The sequence below is a fragment of the Copadichromis virginalis genome, linkage group LG11 (genome assembly GCF_057382275.1).
Source record: "Copadichromis virginalis isolate Kocher_CV1m ecotype Utaka linkage group LG11, C_Virginalis_male_GT1.1, whole genome shotgun sequence".
Lineage (NCBI taxonomy): Eukaryota > Metazoa > Chordata > Actinopteri > Cichliformes > Cichlidae > Copadichromis > Copadichromis virginalis.
The window spans coordinates 7,828,113-7,852,551 of record NC_140628.1 but is presented as its reverse complement, the minus strand read 5'-3'; the positions used below and the strand labels follow the sequence as shown (position 1 = coordinate 7,852,551).

The window sequence follows — 24,439 nt, the reverse complement described above, 5'->3', positions numbered from 1 at the left end:
CCTGGTGGAGGAAGCATTATAGCATGGGCACCTGTGTCTGCATGTGGCTGCTGATAGAAGTGACAGGAGGAATTGTGAAGCATCAGCCAAATGCTGCAAAACTGATCAGACTGGTCTTTACCAGTTTATACCAATTTATATTAGTCTTTACCATTGATGCTGAACTTCTCAAAATTGAGGACTGCAATTTTTCATGCTAAATTTTTTGTAAAACCTATTGAATTAAAGCTGGAAGTCTGCACTTCAATCGCATGCTGATTGTTTGATTAATAGTTCATTGTGGTGGTGAACAGGGGGCAAGACTACAAAACTCGTGTCTTTGTCTGAAACATTATGGAGGGTAGGGAACGTTTTGTGATCTGGAATATAATGCATGTAGAAAAATACCAAAGATACATCAGGTTCATAAACTTATAGGCAAGAGTAGGCTTTAACCCTCAGCATTTGTTCATTAAATTATGTCTTGCTTCCACTATCTTTAAGTTTTGCATTTCACTATAACCATAAGATAGCCAGGTCCTAAAATATGATCTAGCGTATTAGAGCTCGCAGGAACACTGTGAATAGTCTCTCATATGAAACGAGTGATCACATGCTTAAATGAGCATGCCATTATTCATTGTACTAATCCCACATTACATGTTTTAACAGCTATTAGGGTAATTAATGAAGTGATGGAGAGTGACCTTTACAACTAATGAGCCATATTCATTCATTTGCCACATTTGGGCGCTGTGCAGTTGCACTCTGCAGAATCTGTGAAAATCTTACTATCGAAACACAGGAAGCAGTTTGTGGTGAGCTGCTTCCCTCCTTTCTAGTTCAGTTTCAGGCGCTAAAGATGTACAGTTAAGTGAAGGTGTGATCAGGCTTTTATGGTTTCAGTTGCATGATATCACAAACTATTGACAAACTGGCAGAAACTCGACTCAGAATAAACATGAATATAAAACAGAGGAAATACTTTTTGTCTATGGTGACGTCCTGTTTCTTATTAAACTGGGATGCAAGATTAATATGGTGAACATGAATCATTAACCAAATTATTCACCATGTAAAATGGTATTATTTTGTTTTCTTTGAAACACGACATGAACAGGTGGTTTAAAAAGTTAATTTTTATTAATGATCTATCCTAATTTGTTTATTTTGCATTTGGATAAGTCACGTGAACTCAGTAAACTTTACTGAAGTAAATTTGAATTGCACTTTATACACTGCTCCAAAAAATGAATAGAAAACTTTCTAATCAGAGTTCAGCATCAGGTCAGTTAAAACTGTGGGATATTGATGGGGTCAGTGAAGTAGCAGAGGGGGCTGTTAATCAGTTTTAGCTGCTTTGGTGTTAATTAAATTAACAACAGGTCCACTAGAGGGGCAACAACGAGACAACCCTTAAAATAGGAATGCTTTCTGCATTTGGCTAGGGTCAGTGTCACTACTGGCAGCATGAGGCAATACCTGGATCCTACAGAGCTCGCCCAGGCAGTCCAATTCCTGAATAAATAAGTGTCATTGCCAGTGATAGACGTCATTATGAATGGACTTTATAAATGAAAGTTAGGAGAGCTTGTTTAAGGTATTTAAATTATCAGTTAAGAGACAATGAGCTTAGTTTTTGTTAGATTTGCTGCTGTGGGATCATTGGGCTCATTGTTGTGTTACATGACCCAGTTCTGGGCAAGCTTTATCTGCCAGACAGATGGCCTCACATTTGACTTTGATATACAGAGGAGCTCATGACAGTGGGTGCTCAGGTCACGTGACTGCAAAACAAGCCAAAATCAGCACTCCACTAGCTGCGGAAGTGCTGATAACATTAAAAGAATTAAGTATAACCAAAACTATACTCCTCAGTATGGGACAAAAGATAAATATATATTTCAATATGAGTAAGAAACATAAATTAAGAAAAATAAACAACCTGTTTGTCTTTTGCTAATTAAATATTACAATGATTGCTCATGGGAGGTTTTAGAGTGTGGGGGGTGGGCGGTATTGACATGGGTTAATACAGTGTAGCTATATAGTGCAGTACCAAATTTAGCCACTTGACGGGGATCTAAATCTGATTTGTGCCTTTAGGATTCTCCAGACAAGATCATTCCTGAAAAACTTTCATGGCAAGAGTAAAGCTGTACCATAAAACAGCAATTAAAAAATACACAGGTACAAAAAGAGCTTTAAGGATAAAATCCAAAAGAAATAAATAAAATAAAAATAAGTAATAATACCTGATGTATTGGAATGTACCTGAAATGTAGCCACGACACATGAGCAGAATTAAGATTTGTAGAGCATTTATGGAAAGACAAACCTAAAATAATTTTTTGGTTTAGCTGCCATTTAGATTTAACAGTAGCTTTGTACTTCTTACCTCTAATAAGGATTTTTCTTTTTCTTTTTTAGCATCCAGATCTAAATGTTAAAACAGAAGATCTGCAAGACCAAGTGCAGATTAGAAATTTGATTTAAAAGAAGAACTCTGTTTATTTAGCATATGGCTATATTGATGGTTTGTTGGTGACCTTGTGCTTATTAAAAGATACTGCTACAAAATTTAGATGCTGTTTCCTCCAAAATGTTATCACATCTGTATTTAAATTAAGATCAGGAAACACCTGTACCAATCAGATGATCAGAGGCCAACTGATACAGTGCGAGTGTGTCACTCTCCTGAACAGACCCACTGACATAGACAAAGACCTAACTGTCTCCAACTGTGGGGTGGAGCCAGTGCAGGTGAGGTGCCGACAAGCAGGTGGGTGAAAAATAAGCTGCAAAACTAACCTGAGTGACAAACCAGCGAAAGGCAGTGTTTCCTGATGCTATTGCGACGACTCTCGTTCAGTTACATTTAACTTGGATCCTTTTTTAAAAAAAAAAAATGTTTGTTATAATTTCTTGCTGTGAAATTTTATTTCACTCTGAAGAGCCTAAAACTGTTGCCACTATCAGGAAAACATCTATCAGCATATCAAGATCCTAACAACACCTCTGTTCACTGTTGTCTTGCCTCTCAGCATCCAGATAAGTAAGTCATGTAAAATCATATTAGAGTGCATCATAGGTGAACTGTTGACTCTCACTGTAGCAGTCGGCCTCTCTGATCATCTGATTGGTGCTTTTTTTCATTGTTTCCCTGATCTTAATTTAAACCTAGATGTGACCACATTTTGGAGGAAGCAGCATCTAAATTTTGCAACAACTTTCATTATTTCATAATCTTTTAACATGCACCAAGTAACTGGCAAATCACCATTTTAGCCACATTCTAAATAAACAGAGTTTTAGAAACTAGCAGATGTCTTTCTTTAAATCAAGTTTCTAATCTACAGTTCTTCTGTTTTCACATTTCAATCTGTGTGGTAAAAAAAAAAGAGAAATTTCCATATGATATGATGTTTTTAGGGAAAATGTGTGTTTGTGTATGAGTGTCATTTTTTAAGTAAGGTAATGGTCAGATACTCTGCTAGGCCTCAATCTAAGATGTGTAAATATGGAAGCCTCCTTTCTGTCCAGCGCATGATGCCTGGGCGCTGTACAGTGATGGTCCCACCCACTCACAGCAGCTGGAAAAAATGCAAATGTTGCTTATGCAATAAAAAGACACTGAAAAAAGAGAATTCATGGATGGGCAGCTTTGCTTAAATCCTCCAGTTTCGACAGAATGGGACTCATGAGGTGACATAATTTAGCAGGAAGTGCAAAGTCAATTCTAATGAATCAGGAGTGATTCCTGTAAAACTGAGTGGATTAATAACGCTTCTGATAAGAATCTTTTGATTGCTTTGTGTAGAACGCATGTTCTCCTTTTTGACAGACAAATGTTTTACTGCTCTGTCAAAACACCCTAAGAAACCATAACATTTGAGATAGCATGTGACAATCAGCATATTCCTGTAAACAACAATGCACAATCTGTCACATAATTTATGGTTAAGAAGTAAATTATGGACATGGTTTAAACAACTGATTTGCATGTTAGTTACACTTTCATTACATAACACTGTCTTTTGTGCTGACATTTGAAGGAATTGCTTTTAATTGTCCTGGATTTTGCACAGTAGATTTTTCCACAACATGACGATCTCCATATACATTCTGTTCTTCGAGAGGTGAGTCATGTAACTCGAGGCTGCTGAGAAGACAATTACAAAACAGAAATTTGACTCCAGTGCACAAACTGTACAAACTGACTCAGCTCAAGTCTCAATATTACTTCAACACTCCTACTGATGTATTCATCCGATAGAGCTGAACGTGTAAACAATTAAAAAAAAGAAGTAAAAATAAACTAAAAATACAGTAGAGTAAATCCTTCCATGACTAAATTATGCTTAAATATGCTAAATGCATGTCAAAAACCTCCTATCTCCGTGTAAGTTCTCAGTTATCCAGTTGAGTCATAAGAGCTTGAAAAGAAGGAAGTGGCTTCACCACTGCTAGAACAGCTGGAGTAGAGTCCCTGCTCTATACTCTGCTTTATCAACGTGGACTAATAAAGCAGTGGGTACTAGCCCACTTTTAGAAACAGTGGCTGACTCCAGTGGATGCTGGTCGGGTGCTCCAACAGGAAAATGCCCCAAACCTCGGGACTGTGGAGCATGAATAACAAAAATGAAAGCATAAAACGGCTGGAAATGTTAGGATACGTTCTGTGGATGTTGCAGGTTTCGCAAGCTTCCTCGAGCACTTGGAGAAAACGAATTGGTGGAATTTTCCTCTCTGAACACAGACCTGTGGAGTCTTAATGGAAACGTACCAGAAGTAATCATCAGACATGGTGCAACCTGTGGGCGTAGCGTCAGTAGGTGGCAGTGAATGATATAAATACGAGGCACGATGCGGTAATTACACAGCATCACAGTACACCTGTATGAGAACAACATGGAAGGACACCACAAAGGTAAGACTTTAGGAAGTTATTCTTTATTTAGATTGAGAGCTAAATTTCACAACCAGGAAGAGTGTTAAATCACCAAGCACTCTAATAATAATAATGATGATGATGATAATAACAATGCTTTCAAATTACTGTATAAAACTCATAGCAGGGTTAATGGGTTGTGGTAGCTTTGTGTTAGTGGTGAGAATCCAGCTATTTGGTTCAAATAGGTGTGTAAAAGGCAATCATGCTTAACTAATGTCTTTCTTAATGAAATTTCATGTCAAATATCATGTTGCTACAGGCAGCTTCTTCAATGTGCTCTGTAGTGTTGGACTCTTTGAGTACTCTGAGGCCAGCTATTACAGTTCTGGGTCTTTGTTGGCATTACAGATAGTAAAATTAAAGTATCAAGCCAGTGCTTTCTGCTCTCTGCTTTCTGTCTCTGATAGTTAACCCTTTAACGCCTGAACTATGAAATAAGTGCCAGGAAAGTTACTTTTTTTGATACTGGACTTTTTATTCTGACAAATGAGAGAAAAAAAAGAAAATATATGAGTTTTAATTTGTGTCATATCCACTATAGTTAAGAGATATTCTGCCAATTACTAATCTCACTTTGAGGTGCAATAATGTTCTGATCTGTTTTGGCTTTTAGTTTCCTCTTTGCCGTGTTCCAGAGAGGCGGCTTTGATTCGTCTCCTACTGGTGTCAGGGAAACAGGGTTGTTGGGAAACAGGGTTGTTGGGAAACAGGGTTGTTGGGAAACAGGGTTGTTGGGAAACAGGGTTGTTGAGAGACTGTTTAGGGTGTGTTTGAAAGCGGTCAGTCTCAGCACCAGCTGACGTAGGTGACTGTTTTCTGGGACCCTTTTTGGGCTTTGGAGGGCTTTGGAATGGGGCGTGGTTTAAGAACTGGATTTAAAACTTGACTAAAAAATGTGAACACAACTCTGGCTGACCGGCAATTGTTGGTGTTTTTCTGTGTTTGCGTAAAGTCTGTCGGCAGAGTTTCTGTTGGGTGTTTACCCCAACAGCCACAGCTGTGATGACTGGGTGGACCCCATACTTCACTACCCTGCAGAGCAGTGGGCATTGAACTCTAACTGGAATTTAGAAATGTAAAAATAAAAATGTTCTCTTAACTGGATTTAGAGCTTTTATAACCTTTCCTTTAGTGTATTCACCATGTTGATGTTATAATTATGCTATTATGGTTATACCAAGGTGTCATACTGTTTTAATGTGGGCTGATACCTGACTCCTCTTTTCTGTGTTTGAAAGATAAAACACTCTTATCCAAATTTCTCTCAGTAAGTCAGTGTTGAAGGTAAAGTGCAGAAGTGAAATCAGCTTTAAGAGAGAAAAAATCTTACAGCAAAGCAGATTACAGAAGAAGGTCTGTGTCAACTGAACGAGGAAGTGTTCCACACTAAGAATAAAAAAAAATGGGAAATTGGAAGAAAAAGATGAATTGCTAAATCATTCGTTAAGCACTTTCTTGCCAAACAATCTTTTACTTCAGCCAGCTTTGAGGAAAGCTTTGGAGAGCCTCCTTTATCTTTATCTTCTGTCATGTTTGAACGTAATTTGCATCGGCTGAGCTTTTCAAAATGTATCTAGTTTTTGAGAAAGCCACTGATGTCAGAACTCATATGATTTAATTTGTCTTTATTCAGAGGAGAAAACCAGTGATGTCCAAAGCCCGGCAGATCCAGGTCATCCAGTGAAATGTTCTCCAGTCATCATTGACAATATTCCTCTGAATGGACCCACTGTGAATGTACTCGCATCAGAGAACTTCATTCACCAGTCCATGTCCATCATTGTGGAAAATGCAATAAAAAAGGCCACAGACGTCAGAGAAAAGGTAAACAATGAATGTATGGATATGTAACTATACGACAGCAAATTCTGCTCTGGTTGACTTCGACAGTGACATGTTTGTTCCTGCTGATCAGGTTTGTGAGTGGCGCTCTCCCGAGCAGCTGAAAGAGCTGCTGGACCTCGAGCTGAGAGATGGGGGAGAGTCAGAGTCTGAGATCCTGCAGCGCTTCAAAGATGCCATCAGATACAGCGTCAAGACTAGTGAGTGTTTGAAATTTAATGAACTGAGATCCGAACACAGAGACACCACTTTAGGAAAGTGGCTTCCTGAGTGTTTCTGTAGCAGTGATGTGGAGGGACATTTAATGAACCCAGGCTACCAGATGCCAAATACCCTGCAGACAATCATCAGAACTATGGGTAGATCAGGAGATAATGGCCCCTGGGCATAAACAGGCAGAAACAATATGTTCTCACTCCCAAAGCGTAATATTTGATGCTAGGTGACAAATCGTCAACATATTACACCTCTGGGCACCCAACACGTCCCTAAATGACGAGATCGGAAAAATAAGGAAACGTGAGTGCCGTTTCAATCTACACATGTTCGTTCATTTTACTTAAATTTAAACTTTCGAAAACACTATTTAACGTCATTAAAGTGCTGGTTAAAGTTAGGGAGAAGGTTATGGGTATAGGGTTAGGGATAAGGATAGAGTTATGGCTGGAATACATGGCTGGAACGTGTATTACTGGGGGACCATAATTCTACTGATGTCATCCATAACACTGCGCGTTGCATAAGAAAGCGGAAGGTCACCTTTCACGCTCCTCAGGAAATCCGCGGGACGTGACAAGTCGTCGGGATGTTACGCCTCAGGCATAAGAAGCTATATGTCGTTTAGTGGTCCGTCATGCCTTTAATGTAATTTAGCACCTCTTCTACTGTTGACACCTCTTTTCTTTTATATTTCTGACATCAGTCTGCTGGAGTTTTTAATGTCTCTGTAGCTGTTTTGTGTTGGGCGAGGTTTTTTATTTCACTGGATTTTTTTGTAGTTTCTTTGGTTGTCTTTGTAGTAATTTTGCTTGTTCTTTAGTCTCTTTAAAACTCTTTTTTTGGTAATTTTTTTAAACTCCCTTTGTGTCTCTTTATACTGTTATTCCATTTTTGAGTCAACTTAAAAAAGATGCAGAGTTGTGTTGAACTCTTGAAGATGTAAATTCTGAATGAAGAAATGACACTTTGATGTATTTTACTTACTTACTTCAGGATGTTTGATTAGCCCTCATCTGATTCTTACCTGGCCTGATTCAGCTTTTAATATTTTTTAGCTCATCCTCGTTTCTTCAACCAACTGTATGCTGGGATGGAGCCCTACTCTATGGTGGCAAGCTTCATTATTGAGGCTCTCAAGCCCAGTCTGTGAGTACTGCACTTATTTACAGCTAAATACTTTGTAGAGAAATCTTACAGGATCATTCAATATTCAGTACTGTTGTAAGATTTGGTTTGGTTTTTAATCAGGTACACATACGAGGTGGCTCCAGTCTTCACGCTGGCGGAGGAAGCTGTGTTGAAGAAGATGATGGAGTTGATTGGCTGGAAGGATGGCGGAGATGGAATCTTCAATGCAGGTATAATCGCCGACAGATAATAACAGCAGGTATACCAGAGTTGGAGAAAGAACGTCAACATATCAAGTCATGAAACTGAAAAAAAAATGAGACTATGACATCACCTCTTCTTTTAACAACACCTTGCACATTTTTTAGAAGATAGCCAATTATTGTAGTGATGAAAACCAAATGCTTATACTATACTGGCTGATACAGGAATTTAACTGCTCAACAGCTTAAAAGCTGCATGATAATGCATCCGGGGAGGGTGACAGGTTCATATTACAGAAAAGCCAGTTTAGCAACTTCTTGTAATGAGTCAATCAGTTGTGTTATATTACGATTCTTTGAGAAATAAGGATAATCTTGGTGGTAGTATATGTCTCTGATTACGCTGCCTCTACAATTGTTAAGGTTGCCCATGCCGTGTACACAAAAGCTTCCACACCGCCACAGATTATGTGTTTTGAACTGTGTGCACCATATTTCAGTAAAATAAAGGCTTTGATTTGTGCATCATTGCACTTTGTCACAACCTTTTTGGACACACAGTAGAATGTTAATATCTTTTTCTTAAGAAAATAAACATCTCCTACGTTTTTCCCTTCCAGGCGGTTCAATGTCCAACATGTATGCTGTGAACTTAGCCAGGTACCGTTGCTGCCCTGACATAAAGGAGAACGGCCTCTCTGCAGCTCCACGCTTGGTCATGTTCACGTCACAGGAGGTACGTTTTCTAAAATATAATTTGTCTCAGAAGAAGCTCTTCTCTGTCTTTTGTCTAACCCTCTTAATAAGCAAAACATTCTTTTCTGGCCTCTTTAACACAAATGAATGTTGGCATGAATGTTTTACTTGCTTGATTAAGCAGACAAATCTTGCATCTCTTGAGGGGATGCTCGCCTTGCAAATCTACCAGATTCTTTGAAGAACGGGTCGTGAGGTGAAATTAGATCTGCTTTGTACGACCGTAATTGTTGCATAATTCTTCCTTTATCTCTTTCAGTGTCATTACTCCATTTCCAAAGCAGCAGCTTTGCTGGGGATTGGCACAAAGAATGTTTACGCGATACCATCTGATGAGAGGTAAAGAGCCACTCGCACACTCCCGTCTGTTTACACCTACAGAGGGACCTGGCATTGCACGGTCCAGACTTGGTGTGGGAATACCTCATTGTGTTTCAGTGAAAATGACGCTTAGTCTGCTGGGGTAAAAATGAGTTAGTAAGCTGACTGAATGATGAGTTGCTGTGTGTGTTTTTCAGAGGGAAGATGATTCCTTCTGCTCTGGAGGAGCAAATACTGTCTGCCAAAAGTGAGGTGAGCGAGCAGTCGCTGGCTGCTGTGATGGGCTTTAATTAAAGTTACAGAATTATTGAACAAAATGTTCATGTGCGTGTGTTCAGGGTGCAGTTCCCTTCATGGTAAACGCCACCGCAGGAACCACAGTGCTCGGAGCGTTTGATCCCATCGATGTAATTGCCGACATCTGTGAGAAGCACAACCTGTGGCTGCATGTGGATGTGAGCCCTATGATTAATTAATCAATTTATTTATTTCCTGTAACCATGTCTGACAATCAGCTCTTCTTATTATAATATTCTCTTTTTTCCTCAGGCATGTTGGGGAGGAGCAGCTCTGGTGTCCAGCAAGCATAAACACCTGTTAAAGGGCATCCACAGGTAAACAGGCAGCTGTACGGATGAAGGCATCATTGCCTCTTAGTAAAGTGAAATGCTGATCGTTTCCTGTTGTAACCTCTCCTCCTGCTTTGTGGTTTTTCATCAGAGCCGACTCTGTTGCCTGGAACCCTCATAAGATGCTGATGGCATGTCTGCAGTGCTCGGCTTTCATGGTCAGAGACAAAACGGTAAGCATGAATAATCCTCATCAACAGACTCCTCATCTGTGGTCCAGAAACAGCACATGTGACTGTGGCTTCTTACATTTTCAGCCTCTTTACGGCTCCATATAGTCAGGCTAAATGTTTGACAGGAAAAAAGTTATAAATTATAACAAGCTTGTCACTACTTGTGTGTTAGCTACACAAGTTAGAAAGAAAACTTTAACATTCAACTACACAAAAGGTCAGTTGAATGTTAGGTTTGGCTCCCACTCACTTCGCTCAAGGCCTGCAAATTCACACCATTGTTAATCTCTCACTGGGCTCTTGTGCTCTTTCTGTTAACAGAAATTCAAACTGGAAATGTAGAGTTTACCATTCTAGACAATAATTGTACTCTTTATGTGTCCGGACCCATCTTCATTTTTACATAAGCCATACACCCTATATACATACATACGTATATATTGGTTGTTGTTGTTGTTGTTTTAACTGAGTTATGTTTGGACATTGCTTCATATGTAATTATATCTATGTGACAAATACCTTAATGAATACTTTAAGGTTAACATAAAGGTGAGGCCTGTTTTATGTCGGTCCATCAGTGGTTGTTGAAATTCTTGCTGAAAAGTTTAGTGTTACAGTCCAGCTCACACAACTCAGCAGACATGACTGGAATATGAATGTACATCAGAGAAATACGACCAGCCACATGCGCTTAATTAACAAGTTGGGGCTAGGACAGATCACCAGTCTATCTGTCTATAGGGAGTGCAGAATTATTAGGCAAGTTGTATTTTTGAGGAATAATTGTATTATTGAACAACAACCATGTTCTCAATGAACCCAAAAAACTCATTAATATCAAAGCTGAATGTTTTTGGAAGTAGTTTTTAGTTTTAGCTATTTTAGGGGGATATCTGTGTGTGCAGGTGACTATTACTGTGCATAATTATTAGGCACCTTAACAAAAAACAAATATATACCCATTTCAATTATTTATTTTTACCAGTGAAACCAATATAACATCTCCACATTCACAAATATACATTTCTGACATTCAAAAACAAAACAAAAACAAATCAGCGACCAATATAGCCACCTTTCTTTGCAAGGACACTCAAAAGCCTGCCATCCATGGATTCTGTCAGTGTTTTGATCTGTTCACCATCAACATTGCGTGCAGCAGCAACCACAGCCTCCCAGACACTGTTCAGAGAGGTGTACTGTTTTCCCTCCTTGTAAATCTCACATTTGATGATGGACCACAGGTTCTCAATGGGGTCCAGATCAGGTGAACAAGGTGGCCATGTCATTAGTTTTTCTTCTTTTATACCCTTTCTTGCCAGCCACGCTGTGGAGTACTTGGACGCGTGTGATGGAGCATTGTCCTGCATGAAAATCATGTTTTTCTTGTAGGATGCAGACTTCTTCCTGTACCACTGCTTGAAGAAGGTGTCTTCCAGAAACTGGCAGTAGGACTGGGAGTTGAGCTTGACTCCATCCTCAACCCGAAAAGGCCCCACAAGCTCATCTTTGATGATACCAGCCCAAACCAGTACTCCACCTCCACCTTGCTGGCGTCTGAGTCGGACTGGAGCTCTCTGCCCTTTACCAATCCAGCCACGGGCCCATCCATCTGGCCCATCAAGACTCACTCTCATTTCATCAGTCCATAAAACCTTAGAAAAATCAGTCTTGAGATATTTCTTGGCCCAGTCTTGACGTTTCAGCTTGTGTGTCTTGTTCAGTGGTGGTCGTCTTTCAGCCTTTCTTACCTTGGCCATGTCTCTGAGTATTGCACACCTTGTGCTTTTGGGCACTCCAGTGATGTTGCAGCTCTGAAATATGGCCAAACTGGTGGCAAGTGGCATCTTAGCAGCTGCACGCTTGACTTTTCTCAGTTCATGGGCAGTTATTTTGCGCCTTGGTTTTTCCACATGCTTCTTGCGACCCTGTTGACTGTTTTGAATGAAACGCTTGATTGTTCGATGATCACGCTTCAGAAGCTTTGCAATTTTGAGACTGCTGCATCCCTCTGCAAGATATCTCACTATTTTTGACTTTTCTGAGCCTGTCAAGTCCTTCTTTTGACCCATTTTGCCAAAGGAAAGGACGTTGCCTAATAATTATGCACACCTGATATAGGGTGTTGATGTCATTAGACCACACCCCTTCTCATTACAGAGATGCACATCACCTAATATGCTTAATTGGTAGTAGGCTTTCGAGCCTATACAGCTTGGAGTAAGACAACATGCATGAAGAGGATGATGTGGACAAAATACTCATTTGCCTAATAATTCTGCACTCCCTGTATATAAACAGTGGAGCATTAGACAGCTATGTGCTTCAGCACAGTCATTCAGCAGAGCTTTGGGCCTGGGGTGGACCTGCCAGTACAGTTCACTGCAGACTAGTTCTCTTGTAGTTCCACATTTTGGATTTATATATAATGCTAAATGCTCGCATAAAGGCCTAGTTGCATTATGGTGTCAACATGTGTAGGTTTACACTTTTTCCAAACTGATTAAGAATCACTGAAGGAAAAACAACTATAAACAGAGTAAAAGGTAACATTCAGTACAGTGCGAAATACCCATCATTATCTAGCCTTGTGCAGACTACAAGTCCTGGTTTCCTGTGTTTCTTGTGCTGACATAAATAAAAAAAGGTTCTCCGACTGATATACCAGAGTCTATTACCTCCTGTTAAAATATAAAATCACTCTATATAACTCATCTGTGTCCTTGTGCTCCCTCAGAGTCTCCTGCAGCGCTGCCACTCTGCACGGGCCTCTTATCTCTTCCAGCAGGACAAGTTCTACGATGTCAGCTACGACACGGGGGACAAGTCGGTGCAGTGCAGCAGGAAGCCAGATGCTTTCAAAATCTGGCTCATGTGGAAGGCTTTGGGAAGCAAAGAGCTGGAGCAGAGGGTGGACAGAGCCCTCGCCATGGCAAGGTCAGTCTGAGGAACCATGGGCTGCAGATAAATATCACAGTGACCGCATGGCAATATTTACTAAATCAGAAATAGGAACCAAAAATTTATGTAGTGGTCCTTCACACCACAGAAGTATTGCTCATTCATGGAATACAGGCTTTGCAGCATAAATTACAGAAGAATAGACCCAGCAGTGCTTCATGCACAGAGACTGAGGACTGCTGTGAACTAACTGCTCTAACTTTAACTGACAATATGAAACTATGTGCACGACTGTGGGGACTAAGCTGGTGCACAGTGCACTCTAGTGGCCATTTCTGTGAATGACCTCAGTAATAAGCAAAAATGTGGAATGGCATTATTATCATTTATGTTTAATTTCAATAAAATAAAAATAATAAAAATGCAAAATATGCAGTAACATTATAATAAATTACTTAATTAATGAAAAATATTACTCTTTTTAAAATGATTGGCTAGCACACTATACAACCCCTAGGCTATATAGTGCATTCTCAATGCATTTTACAGATATATTTGCTTTAATAAATCAAAAATATCTAGTTAATTATCCATATGAAAGACTAATGATTGAATTAAAAAAACAGTTACTTTATTATTAACCCCAATTCTGAAAATATTGTGATAAATGCAAAGACTTTCCCTATGACAGCTGGGACGGGCTCCACTCCTAAGACTAAGTATTATTATGGCTTGTATGTTGAGCGGTGGAAATGATGATATAAATCTGTGCTGCGATCTGAAGCTAAATTTTCTTCATCACAGATATCTGGCAGAAGAAATCAAGAAAAGAGAAGGATTCCGTCTGCTGATGGAAGTAAGTTAATTCACACTAAACCACTAAATTTCATGTCATTACGAACTATGAAAAGAAGCATTTCATTCATGTTTTTATTTATTTATAGAAGTGCATACATCTCAATTTTATATCTCTACAGCCTGAATATGCAAATATTTGCTTCTGGTACATTCCACCCAGCTTGCAAACCCTTCCAGATGGCCCTGAGCTCTGGGAAAAGCTCCACAAAGTAAGTCGTTAACCACCTAAAAGTGACATTCTAAAATTTGACGATGACCAAATCCTCCCGTGTGTTTTGTGCCAGTCATTGCAGTGTTTCCTCCCTCCTCCTGCAGGTGGCACCTGTGATCAAAGAGCGCATGATGAAGAAGGGCAGCATGATGGTGGGCTACCAGCCACACGGAGAAAAGGCCAACTTCTTCAGGATGATCATCATCAGTCCTCAGGTCAGCAGGCAGGACATGGACTTTGTCCTGGATGAGATCAACAATCTGGGAAAGGACTTGTGATGACTCCCCAGCTTTGCACATCAGGGGCAGGCTTGTTGAGAACAGGGCCGGTTTTACCACCACCATTATGGAGCCCCCTCCACCTTTCAGTTTTCACTTCCTTTTGTTGTTTACAATAAATTTATTTAATCTATTTAAATGTAAGTAAGGCAGGGAAGTGATGTAACGACAGGGGCAGAGATGTATGTTTGTTTGCCTGCTACCTGATTTCCTCTTGATTTATTTTTATGCCACAGTTTTTATATGTGAGAGTGACATGCTGTTTGTCTTTTTATTAAAGTCCCAAAACTGATTTCACTGATCAATTTGTGAATGGCTCATTAATCCGCTAGCTTGCACTAAGAGTGCTCACATAATCCAACAAAGATGTGTTAATGTTTTACCAGAACACAGCAGCTGGTCAGCAGAGGCCCCACACAATCACTGTGGCTTGACAGCCACAGCATGCATTCATGTTTATCTCGCTAAGTGAGCATATCTTTGTAGATGCCAGTGACCTAAAATCCTTTGTGACTCTGCAGAAGTTCATAATGGAAGCAGCAGCTGGCAGCAGGGTATTTAAGTCAACATCAGAGAAATACCCCAGCGAACTTGAAATAAAGTATCTTAGCTGGCTTCTTTTCACAAATAAATGAGGGCCCAGAATGAAAGGAAGACAAAAGCAAACAGAGATAGCAGACAAAATATATCTACACATATATGTATGTATTGTATGTAGAATTTATGACATGCTGGTGGTGGTGTGTGAAAAACATCCACAAACAAATGCAACCAAAGCCACAAAAACGACAGATAATAGAATAATTATTAAAAGAAAACTTCAGTCTCTGTGGTAATGTGCCACTAACAACTGGTCAAGTATCACATCCATGCCTTTTCCAGACTCTTACAGTAAATGCATCACACACATTGATGTAACCAGATTCTTACCCTGGATGGCATTACCTTGGCCTCCAGTAACACTGCGAGGAACCTTGGAGTCATTTTTGACCAGGATATGTCCTTCAATGCACAAGTTAAACAAATATGTAGGACTACTTTCTTCCATTTGCGCAACATCTCTAAAGTTAGAAATATTCTGTCTCAGAGTGACGCTGAAAAACTAGTTCATGCATTTATTACTTCCAGGCTGGACGACTGTAATTCATTATTATCAGGATGTCCTCAAAACTCCCTGAAGCCTTCAGTTGATCCAAAATGCTGCAGCAAGAGTCCTGACAGGGACTAGAATAGAGAGCATATTTCTCCTATACTGGCTTCCCTTCATTGGCTTCCTGTTAAATCCAGAATTGAATTCAAAATCTTGCTCCTCACATACAAGGTCTTAAATAATCAGGCCGCATCTTATCTTGATGGCCTTATAGTACCATATCACCCCATTAGAGCACTTCGCTCTCGCACTGCAGGCTTACTTGTTTCCCCCGTCCCCCCAGAGTATTTAAAAGTAGAATGGGAGGCAGAGCCTTCAGTTTTCAGGCCCCTCTTCTGTGGAACCAGCTTCCAGTTTGAATTCAGGAGACAGACACTAGCTCTACTTTAAAGATTAGGCTTAACACTTTGCTTTTCGCTAAAGCATATAGTTAGGGCTGGACCAGGTGACCCTGAATCCTCCCTTAGTTATGCTGCAATAGGTGTGAGCTGCTGGGGGATTCCCATGATGCACTGAGTGTTTCTTCTTCAGTCGCCTTTCTCACTCACTATGACCTCTCTGCAATGAATTACACTTGTTATTAATCTCCGGCTCTCTTCCACAGCCATGTCTTTTATTCTGTCTTCCTTTCTTTCTAACTTAACCCTAACCGGTTGCAGCAGATGGCCCCGCCCCTCCCTGAGCCTGGTTCTGCTGGAGGTGTCTTCCTGTTAAAAGGGAGTTTTTCCTTCCCACTGTTGCCAAAGTGCTTGTTCATAGGGGGTCATATGATTGTTGTTTTTTTCTCTGTATGCATTATTGTAGGGTCTACCTTACAATATAAAGCACCTTGAGGCAACTGCTGTTGTGATTTGGTGCCGTATAAATAAAATTGAATTGAATTAAATTCACATTGACTTTTCACCTTCTAAGAAATATCAGTGTTTCCTCATTTTATCCTACTAAATATTTGTGTGAATAATTACTACGTAGGTTGATCTTGTTTTATGACCAAAGCTGCACTTTGTGGGTTTACAGTGACCCTGATGTTTCATGCTAAAATTGAAGAAATTTCCCTCAAAGTATCTTTGACACCATGTCATGTTTACAAGAATGGGATGGAAAACATGAAGACCGGTTTGGCTGTTACTGGCCTGCATAACAATGCATAACATAATTATTCAGGGAGCGAAAACACATGGGCATTGCTGAAAGACAAATATATATTTAGATAAAACAAAACAAAACACAAATGTTATACAGCGTGTGGAATTCTGACATTTATTTTAGTTGTCTGGTTGGTATTTACAGATGAAATATTTACAGATAATCAGACATCTTTGTTATTAAGTTGCATCACTTGTCTGATAGTGCTGTGAAAATTCCTGACAGATCCATCTGTGTCATAGGAAGGCTCTTTGCATACGCCGATCATTAATCACAAGTCCTTTCCCAGATTATGGATCTCATCCAGGACAAAGTCCAGGTCCTGCCTGCTGACCTGAGGACTGATCACAACCATCCTGAAGAAGTTGGCTTTTTCTCCAAGAGGCTGGTAGCCTGTCATCATGCTGCCTGTCTTCATCATTCGCTGTTTCACCACTGGGGCCACCTAGAGGAGCAGGGTAGAAACTGCAGTGACTTTTTACTCCATATTAATGTACCAAAAGCCGGCAGCAGTGTGTGAGAGGGTCACACTTTTCTTGTTTATCACAATAGAATTCATGCATTTGCCAAACTAAAACTGAATAATCTCTTCATGTCAGCATTAGAATACATTAAAATAACCCTCTGCAGTGATGAACTCCTTACAGTGTGGAGCTTCTTCCAGAGCTCAGGACTCTCGGGAAGGTTCCTCAGGCTTGGCGGAAGGTACCAGAAGCAAACGTTTGCAAATTCAGGCTGCAGAGAAAAACAGTTTAAATAATACTGCCTTAAAGATGGAAATGAAGGTTAGCTTTAGGGGTTTAGTTTCAAGTCATGTATGAATATGCAAGTACGTACTTCCAGCACAAGACGGAATCCTTCTCTTTTCTTGATCTCCTCTGCAAGATACCTACAATTGCATCACGTCAGGTTTCAGTGTTCAGTTTAAAAAAGAGACAGAAATCAAAATGTCTTCTTGATTGATCTGAAATTTTAATATTACAATGAAACGTGGTTGCACTGCCTTCTACATTAAGGAAACTGGGAAAACTGTACTTGTTATCAGCTGTCATGGCTGTGAGACAGTAAACGTAAAAGTTAAATATAACTTTACTGTGAAGGACAACTGATAATTTCTATTTGCCCACACTGACCTTGCCATGGCGAGGGCTCTGTCCACCCTCTGCTCCAGCTCTCTGCTTCCCAAAGCCTTCCACATGAGCCAGATTTTGAAAGCATCTGGCTTCCTGCTGCACTGCACCGACTTGTCCCCCGTGTCGTAGCTGACATCGTAGAACTTGTCCTGCTGGAAGAGATAGGAGGCCCGAGCAGAGTGGCAGCGCTGCAGGAGACTCTGAGGGAGCAGAGTGAGGAAGATTTAACAAGAAAAAAGAAATTTAATCTCTTATGATTATACTGAAATGAAAACACAGGATAGAGGATGTAAAGGGCATCTGTCCCAGCTGAACACCTGACTCACATTCTGTTGATGTGGCACATCATTGTGGATCATTGTGACATTGCTGTCACTCTTGCTGGTTTTACTGGTGGTATTCGTTTTTTCATTCAGCAAATATGACTTATCAGACTTATCAGACTCACCGTTTTGTCTCTGACCAGGAAAGCAGAGCACTGCAGAGAGGCCATCAGCATCTTGTGAGGGTTCCAAGCAACAGAGTCAACTCTTTATCAAACAAATGAAAGATGACAGAGCGAGGTTACATTCCACCTCAGTAGGATGCAGTTCTACAAGTTTACGTTCTTCTTTGAAGCCCAAATTTACCAGTAACAGAAAAGTTGGTTTGCAGATGTATAGATAGTATGTCTTGATCTTTTGATAAAGAATGAAAATCACAAGATAAAATTATAGGGACTACAATAAAAATCTGCACGATTAAATGACAACGCTTACTTGTAGAAATTAAAATATATTTCTATGTATTATACAGAGAGTTGCAGTTGTGTGTCACGCTGAAAAAAATCAGCTACTACATTGTATGCTTAGGGGGATTTGTACGTAGTGTTTACCTGTGGATGCCCTTTAACAAGTGTTTATGCTTCTTAGACATGATAGCTGCTCCTCCCCAACATGCCTGAGCACAGACAGACAGAAGAGGAAAGTACTGATGAGCAACGCTGAGCGACAGGAGGGATTAAATGAACGACTTGATTAAATAATGAGCTCACATCCACATGTAGCCACAAGTTGTGCTTCTCACAGATGTCAGCAATTTCGTCGATGGGATCGAAGGCTCCGAGCACCGTGGTTCCTGCGGTGGCGTTTACCATGAAGGGAACTGCACCCTGTGCACACAGAATGAGATATTATCCTTTGGCTCATTTCCCATTTCAAGACTCTTTGTATGGTAGCTCAGGAAAATAAGATGGTTGACTAACCTCACTTTTTGCCAACTTTATTTTCTCCTCAAGGGCTGAGGGAATCATCCTTCCTCTGAAAAAGACACGAGACAACCTCAATTCAGTCACTCTACTCTGTCTCTCTGCATTCATAGATTATCAGGAATTTTAAAGAAAAAAGGAAAGTGCGTGAAACAGACAGTGCACCTCTCATCAGTTGGGACAGTATAAACATTCTTCGTGCCGATCCCCATTAAAGCTGCTCCTTTGGAAATGGAGTAATGACACTGAAAGAGATTAAGCAAGAGTTTGTCAGTAAATATGCATGCCTGTGCTGGTTGCCGGCTTCCACAACCACACCAAATACTTCCAGATAACTCATGGGTTTTATTTTAATGTTTCCTAATGAATTACTCTTTAATCTTGAATGAAGCAAGGAAACCGTTTACTTCAGTTAATATTTGTATGAAACAGGCTACAGTATCACTGCTTTCCAGCATTAAACTTGTGCATTCAGCTCAGTTCGTTTGTATTTCTAAAGGACCGAATCACAATAGTTGCTTCAAGGTGCTTTACATGTACATTCTAAGGTAAAGTCCCTACAATATTTCAGAGAAAACCCCAACAATCATATGACCCCCTATGAGCAAGGCAAAGAAAAACTCCCTTTTAACAGGAAGAAACCTCAGAAAGAACCAGGTTCAGGTTAAGGGAGGGGTGGTCATCTATGTGATCTATGTGTTGGAGGTAAGTTATACTGAGTATTATTATATTGCTTGTTTGTAGTGAATCTTATGCAGGCAGTGACATCTTTTCTGGAAAACCAGCTAATAACACTCTAGGCTTACCCTAATTCTTATCCACACTTACCTCCTGGGACGTTAATATGACCAGTCGCGGAGCAGAAAACATGCCAACCTCTTTGAAATCTGGGCAGTAGCGGTACCTGGCCAAGTTCACAGCATATATGTTGGACAATGAGCCACCTGAAAGGTAATTGTCCCAAGATGACTTTACTTGTTAAGATAAAGATCTTTCTTGATTTCAAACATCCCATTTATTGATGTCCAGTTGGACACACAAGTATAAAGTTGAGTGTACCTGGGTTAAAGATTCCATCACCTCCTTCTTCCCAGCCAATCACCTTGATCATCTTTCTGAGCACAGCATCCTCCATTAAGGTAAACACTGGAGCCACCTCATATGTGTACCTGACGGAAACCACATATGCGTATGATTTAATGTGTAGTGTAGTTCCTGACAGAGCAGTGGACAGCATAAATATCTCCATGTGTGACTTACAGGTTTACAGTAAGTTGTATGACTCACAGATTGGTTTTGACTGCTTCAGCAATGAAGCTTGCCACCATAGAGTAGGGCTCCATCCCTGCGTACAGCTGATTGAAGAAACGGGGATGACCTACAGAGATGGGACAGAAATACAGTACACAGCTAGGATCATATACTAACTATTAGTGTGGCTTTCCTTTTAATTTGATAACATTTGTGCTGAATCATACACTTCATATTGGTGCAATGCAAATTTGTGTCACAGTCACTCAGTATGCAAGCACATCGATGAACAATTATGTATCTGGCTGTCAGGAGACCTACTTAGAGGCTCCTCTGATCTTGAAATTTGGGAAGTCGTCAAATTTGTCAGATCTTAACACTTTCTCCTCTTAAATTTTAAATCCAAGAGCATTGCATATAGACAGCTTACATCAAATCTGTCTGTAGAGCCCAGAGATATTCATTTTGTCTTCAGTTACTGACTGATTGTGCTTTTTCATGTCCTGTAAACTGGGGCATTGAACAGATTGCTTCATTGAGCACTGATGCTTATTATTACACAATCAGGTATATATTGCATGGCATATGGCTTGTGGGAAACAGAAGAAGCACCAAAAGTGAAGCTGTCATCATTAGAAATCAGTATGACAAATTGTAAAGGCAAGAAAATGTTTAGTTCAAATTTATGTTCAGTTTAAGTTTACAATAAGAGTTCTGGTTTGTTTCTTTTTGGTTTGGGCACATCATGTTAGTTGTTTTTCCTCCAAAGCAGGTGCTTAAAAATGCACATAACATAAATACACACCGTTATATACTGTAGGCAGTCGCTGAAAGTTATGAACACTCACTGGTCTTGACACTATATCTGATGGCATCTCTGCATCTCTGCAAGATCTCAGACTCCGGCTCTCCTCTGTCTCTCAGCTCGAGGTCCAGCAGCTTCTTCAGCTGCTCGGGGGAGTGCCACTCACAAACCTGGAAAACAGGCACAGAGGTGTCACTGTCAAGGTCAACCAATAACCATACTTGAAGCATATTTGACACTATCCACCATCTAAAGAGACAAAACTAAAAAAAAGCATGTTAAATATAAATTAAATATAAATATATATACATATAATTTGATTACTTTAGACAGAAACAAACAATATAATTATAACTTTAAGATTCAGTTCTGTTGTTAATGTTTTTTAAATGCTGCTGATTTTAAATGCAACCACTAACCAGTGCTTTTCCTTATTGTTGGTCATTTACATACTGTTACAGTGATGGATGTTTATATTAAATATAACTACAGTGTCAGCTCACAGCTTTGTCTTTGTTCTGTATGACGGGTCGATGTCTTTAAAATGTGAGAACACCAACCTTTGTTAGGGAGGGCCAGCCAATCACAGGTAAGTTGGTCTATAATATATATGGTTTAACAAGTAAACAAAAACAAGCTAATACAGCTCAAACTTAAGGGCTGTGCCAAAGCACGGTGTAAGATAAAATAATCAAGGATTTTATAATTCCCTGCAATTAAATGGAATTTGAATGAATAATTAAAATGTAATTATATTTTCATGCAAATTCGCAAATACTTAAATGTAGGTACACTATAATAAATATGTCAGGTTGCTACACGAAACAAAGAATATTTAAACTGTAAGTAAGTGTATGTAGTCTTTAAATAGTCATAATTAATTTTAGGTGGTGCATGTGTAATTTTAAGTCTTGCATAACTTCAGGTGTGTTACAGCAAGTGTAACAAATTATTATAATCGTTTTAAGTACTGCCAAGCTAATTTCTTGGTAATTTTTTGGAATAACATCATGCATTGTAAGTGCGCTGCACTTTCCTGTAAACTCCTTTTGAAATTCAAATGTTTGCTGTGAGACAACAGTGCTAATCACCACACCACCGTGCTGCCATCCGTGTAAAATTACTTACACTATAACTGTTTCTTGTAAAAAACAAACTTGTTATCCCCTTATTCTAGAGTGCCAACTTTTAAATATTTATAGGTAAATATAATTGCACTGTACTTTCAAAGAAAGTAGTTGGAATTCCATGTTTTAAATCCATTTTAAATACCCTGGATTTCAAATAATAAATAAATACAACAATGCGTTACCTTCTCTTGGACGTTAGTGGCCTTCTTCACTGCCTCGTCCACAATGATTTCCATTGCTTGTCTGATAAAGGACTCTGCTATTTGTTCATCTGCAGTGGAGCTGCTCACATCAAAGCTGCCAGCTGGAGAACATTTTTCAGGTTGTGTCACAGGGGCCTGGCTTTCGCAGGACTTCACACCTTAAAAGAAAAAAGAAAAAAATGGGCCTTACTCTGTCTCATAAGTACAACATTTTTTTGTCCCCTTGTTGCATAAAATAAAAGAAAGGAACAACACATGTCACTTCATTACCCAGTCCTGCTTCTAGTTTCTTAATTTTCCCTCTGATTCCAACAATTTCTTGATTCACTTCAAATTCATTTCGAGGCATTAAGATCATGAATGAAAGAAACAGCTTTCATGTGATGGCAGCTTTATACATTTGTGATTTTACACAAATGTTACTTCCAGTTTAATGTTGCATAATTATCATAAAAAAATAAAGCAGCTGCATAAATGCACATATTTGGCAGGATCCATCTGCTCTGCCCTTCTAAATGCACATGTGGGGAACCAAAAAGGCAGAGAGAGCACAGAAAACATGAAAAGAAGGAACAGTGGAGGGAGGTGGGTTTGCAAAGCAGCATGTCGAGGCAGCAGCGACTCCATGCAGGTTGGAGCAGCATAAATAGCACACACCATATCTAATTTGCCAATAGGATGCACATAACATATCAGCCGAGTCATCAGATAATGTGGGCTGGCACTGAGATGAGCTGATAGGCTGATTGCAGCCCTTCCTGACTCTGCGGATTGCTTGAACTAACCCTGTGCTCAAGCGTCACCTGCCACTTAACTGTACTTTACGTTACCTTTTCCCTGTGTAAGTGTAACTTTAAAATCTCACTGTGCTATGCCCTCTCATGTCTTGTCATATCTTTCTTGCACTCTTTTGGCATGATTGTCCAAGTTGTCACCTGACCTCTGAGCTGACTGACCTCTGGCCTTGTCAGTTATGGCAACAGTCCAAATTGTAGGACTTAATGAACTCAGTCACCCTCAAAACAAACTGCTGCTTATCTTTTGAACTCCATTCCAGTAATTCAATTAAAGACAAATGTTACTTTTCAATTTGAAAAGAACAATTTCAAATTCAGTTTTTTTCCTTTTAGCGTTATCTCAAGGCCGGGCTATTTCCAGCAGATACAGAGCAGTGCAGAGAGATAACAAATAGAATATTTAAAGGTCTTTAAAGCGACAAGTTTAGATGTGTGGAAGGCTTTCTGAGGAACTGAGTTAAAGAATTCAAAATCCTTTTTTACTTTTTAAAATGTTTTTCCTTCCCTCTGAGTGTTGTTCCAAAATTTGATGAGGTTATCAAGCTCAAAACATCATTTTTAGTTGTTATTCTTGCAGGAATACTGATTGATTTCTACTGTGCATGAATAAAATATAAAGAATAAAAATACAAAATGACTTTAAACATATCAGAGCATTACATTTATGAAAGAATATAATTTATAGCGCCTAAAAAGATGCAGCATGTGCTAGTTTGTGCTAAGTGAAGTGCATATAACATAAGTGTTATAAGTGATCTTTTGCAAACTAAACTAAAAGTTCCACTGAAAAAGTCTTACCATTAATGTGTCTCTCCATATTTGATGAAATTTCCCAGCTGTGATGCTGCCTTATTTTGTGCCTCTTCTTTATTGCACATTACCACTAAGCCGTCCTATTTATACACAGAAGGACGGACTCTTCTGATGTCATGGAATTTCCCAGATCTGGGTTTGGATGCACAGTAATCAGTAACATCTGCACCACTACACAAACTTACCAGCTAATACCACTGATAGTTATGCTGACTTATGTTTTTACTGTACCTTACTGTTCTTTGATTGGAGGTTAAAAAAGAAACCCTGCACAATGCAGCTGTACAGTTATGGCCGTGAAACACAGAAATAG

At 39.6% G+C, this 24,439-nt stretch overlaps 2 protein-coding genes across 2 annotated transcripts; one reads left to right on the top strand and one right to left on the bottom strand.

The window, feature by feature from the left end:
- Window positions 1-4,804: 4,804 nt before the first annotated feature.
- On the top strand, window positions 4,805-14,732 carry LOC146698004 (acidic amino acid decarboxylase GADL1-like). The gene is made up of 15 exons (XM_085472930.1): window positions 4,805-4,909; window positions 6,567-6,757; window positions 6,849-6,975; window positions 8,050-8,140; window positions 8,243-8,352; window positions 8,946-9,061; window positions 9,341-9,420; window positions 9,600-9,654; window positions 9,741-9,857; window positions 9,952-10,016; window positions 10,123-10,204; window positions 12,942-13,141; window positions 13,910-13,961; window positions 14,083-14,172; window positions 14,279-14,732. Exons 1-15 carry the CDS (start codon window positions 4,891-4,893, stop codon window positions 14,450-14,452), a joined length of 1,569 nt encoding a protein of 522 aa, XP_085329056.1. The 5' UTR covers window positions 4,805-4,890; the 3' UTR covers window positions 14,453-14,732.
- A 2,117-nt stretch (window positions 14,733-16,849) lies between these two features.
- LOC146698003 (acidic amino acid decarboxylase GADL1-like) lies at window positions 16,850-24,166 on the bottom strand. Its single transcript, XM_085472625.1, has 15 exons — window positions 24,112-24,166; window positions 22,496-22,674; window positions 21,227-21,353; window positions 20,415-20,505; window positions 20,187-20,296; window positions 19,956-20,071; window positions 19,293-19,372; window positions 19,125-19,179; window positions 18,915-19,031; window positions 18,756-18,820; window positions 18,330-18,411; window positions 17,882-18,081; window positions 17,586-17,637; window positions 17,394-17,483; window positions 16,850-17,193 (listed from the first exon to the last, which is right to left on the bottom strand). The coding sequence occupies exons 1-15, from the start codon at window positions 24,128-24,130 to the stop codon at window positions 17,020-17,022; spliced, it is 1,557 nt and encodes a 518-aa protein (XP_085328751.1). The 5' UTR covers window positions 24,131-24,166; the 3' UTR covers window positions 16,850-17,019.
- Window positions 24,167-24,439: the final 273 nt, after the last annotated feature.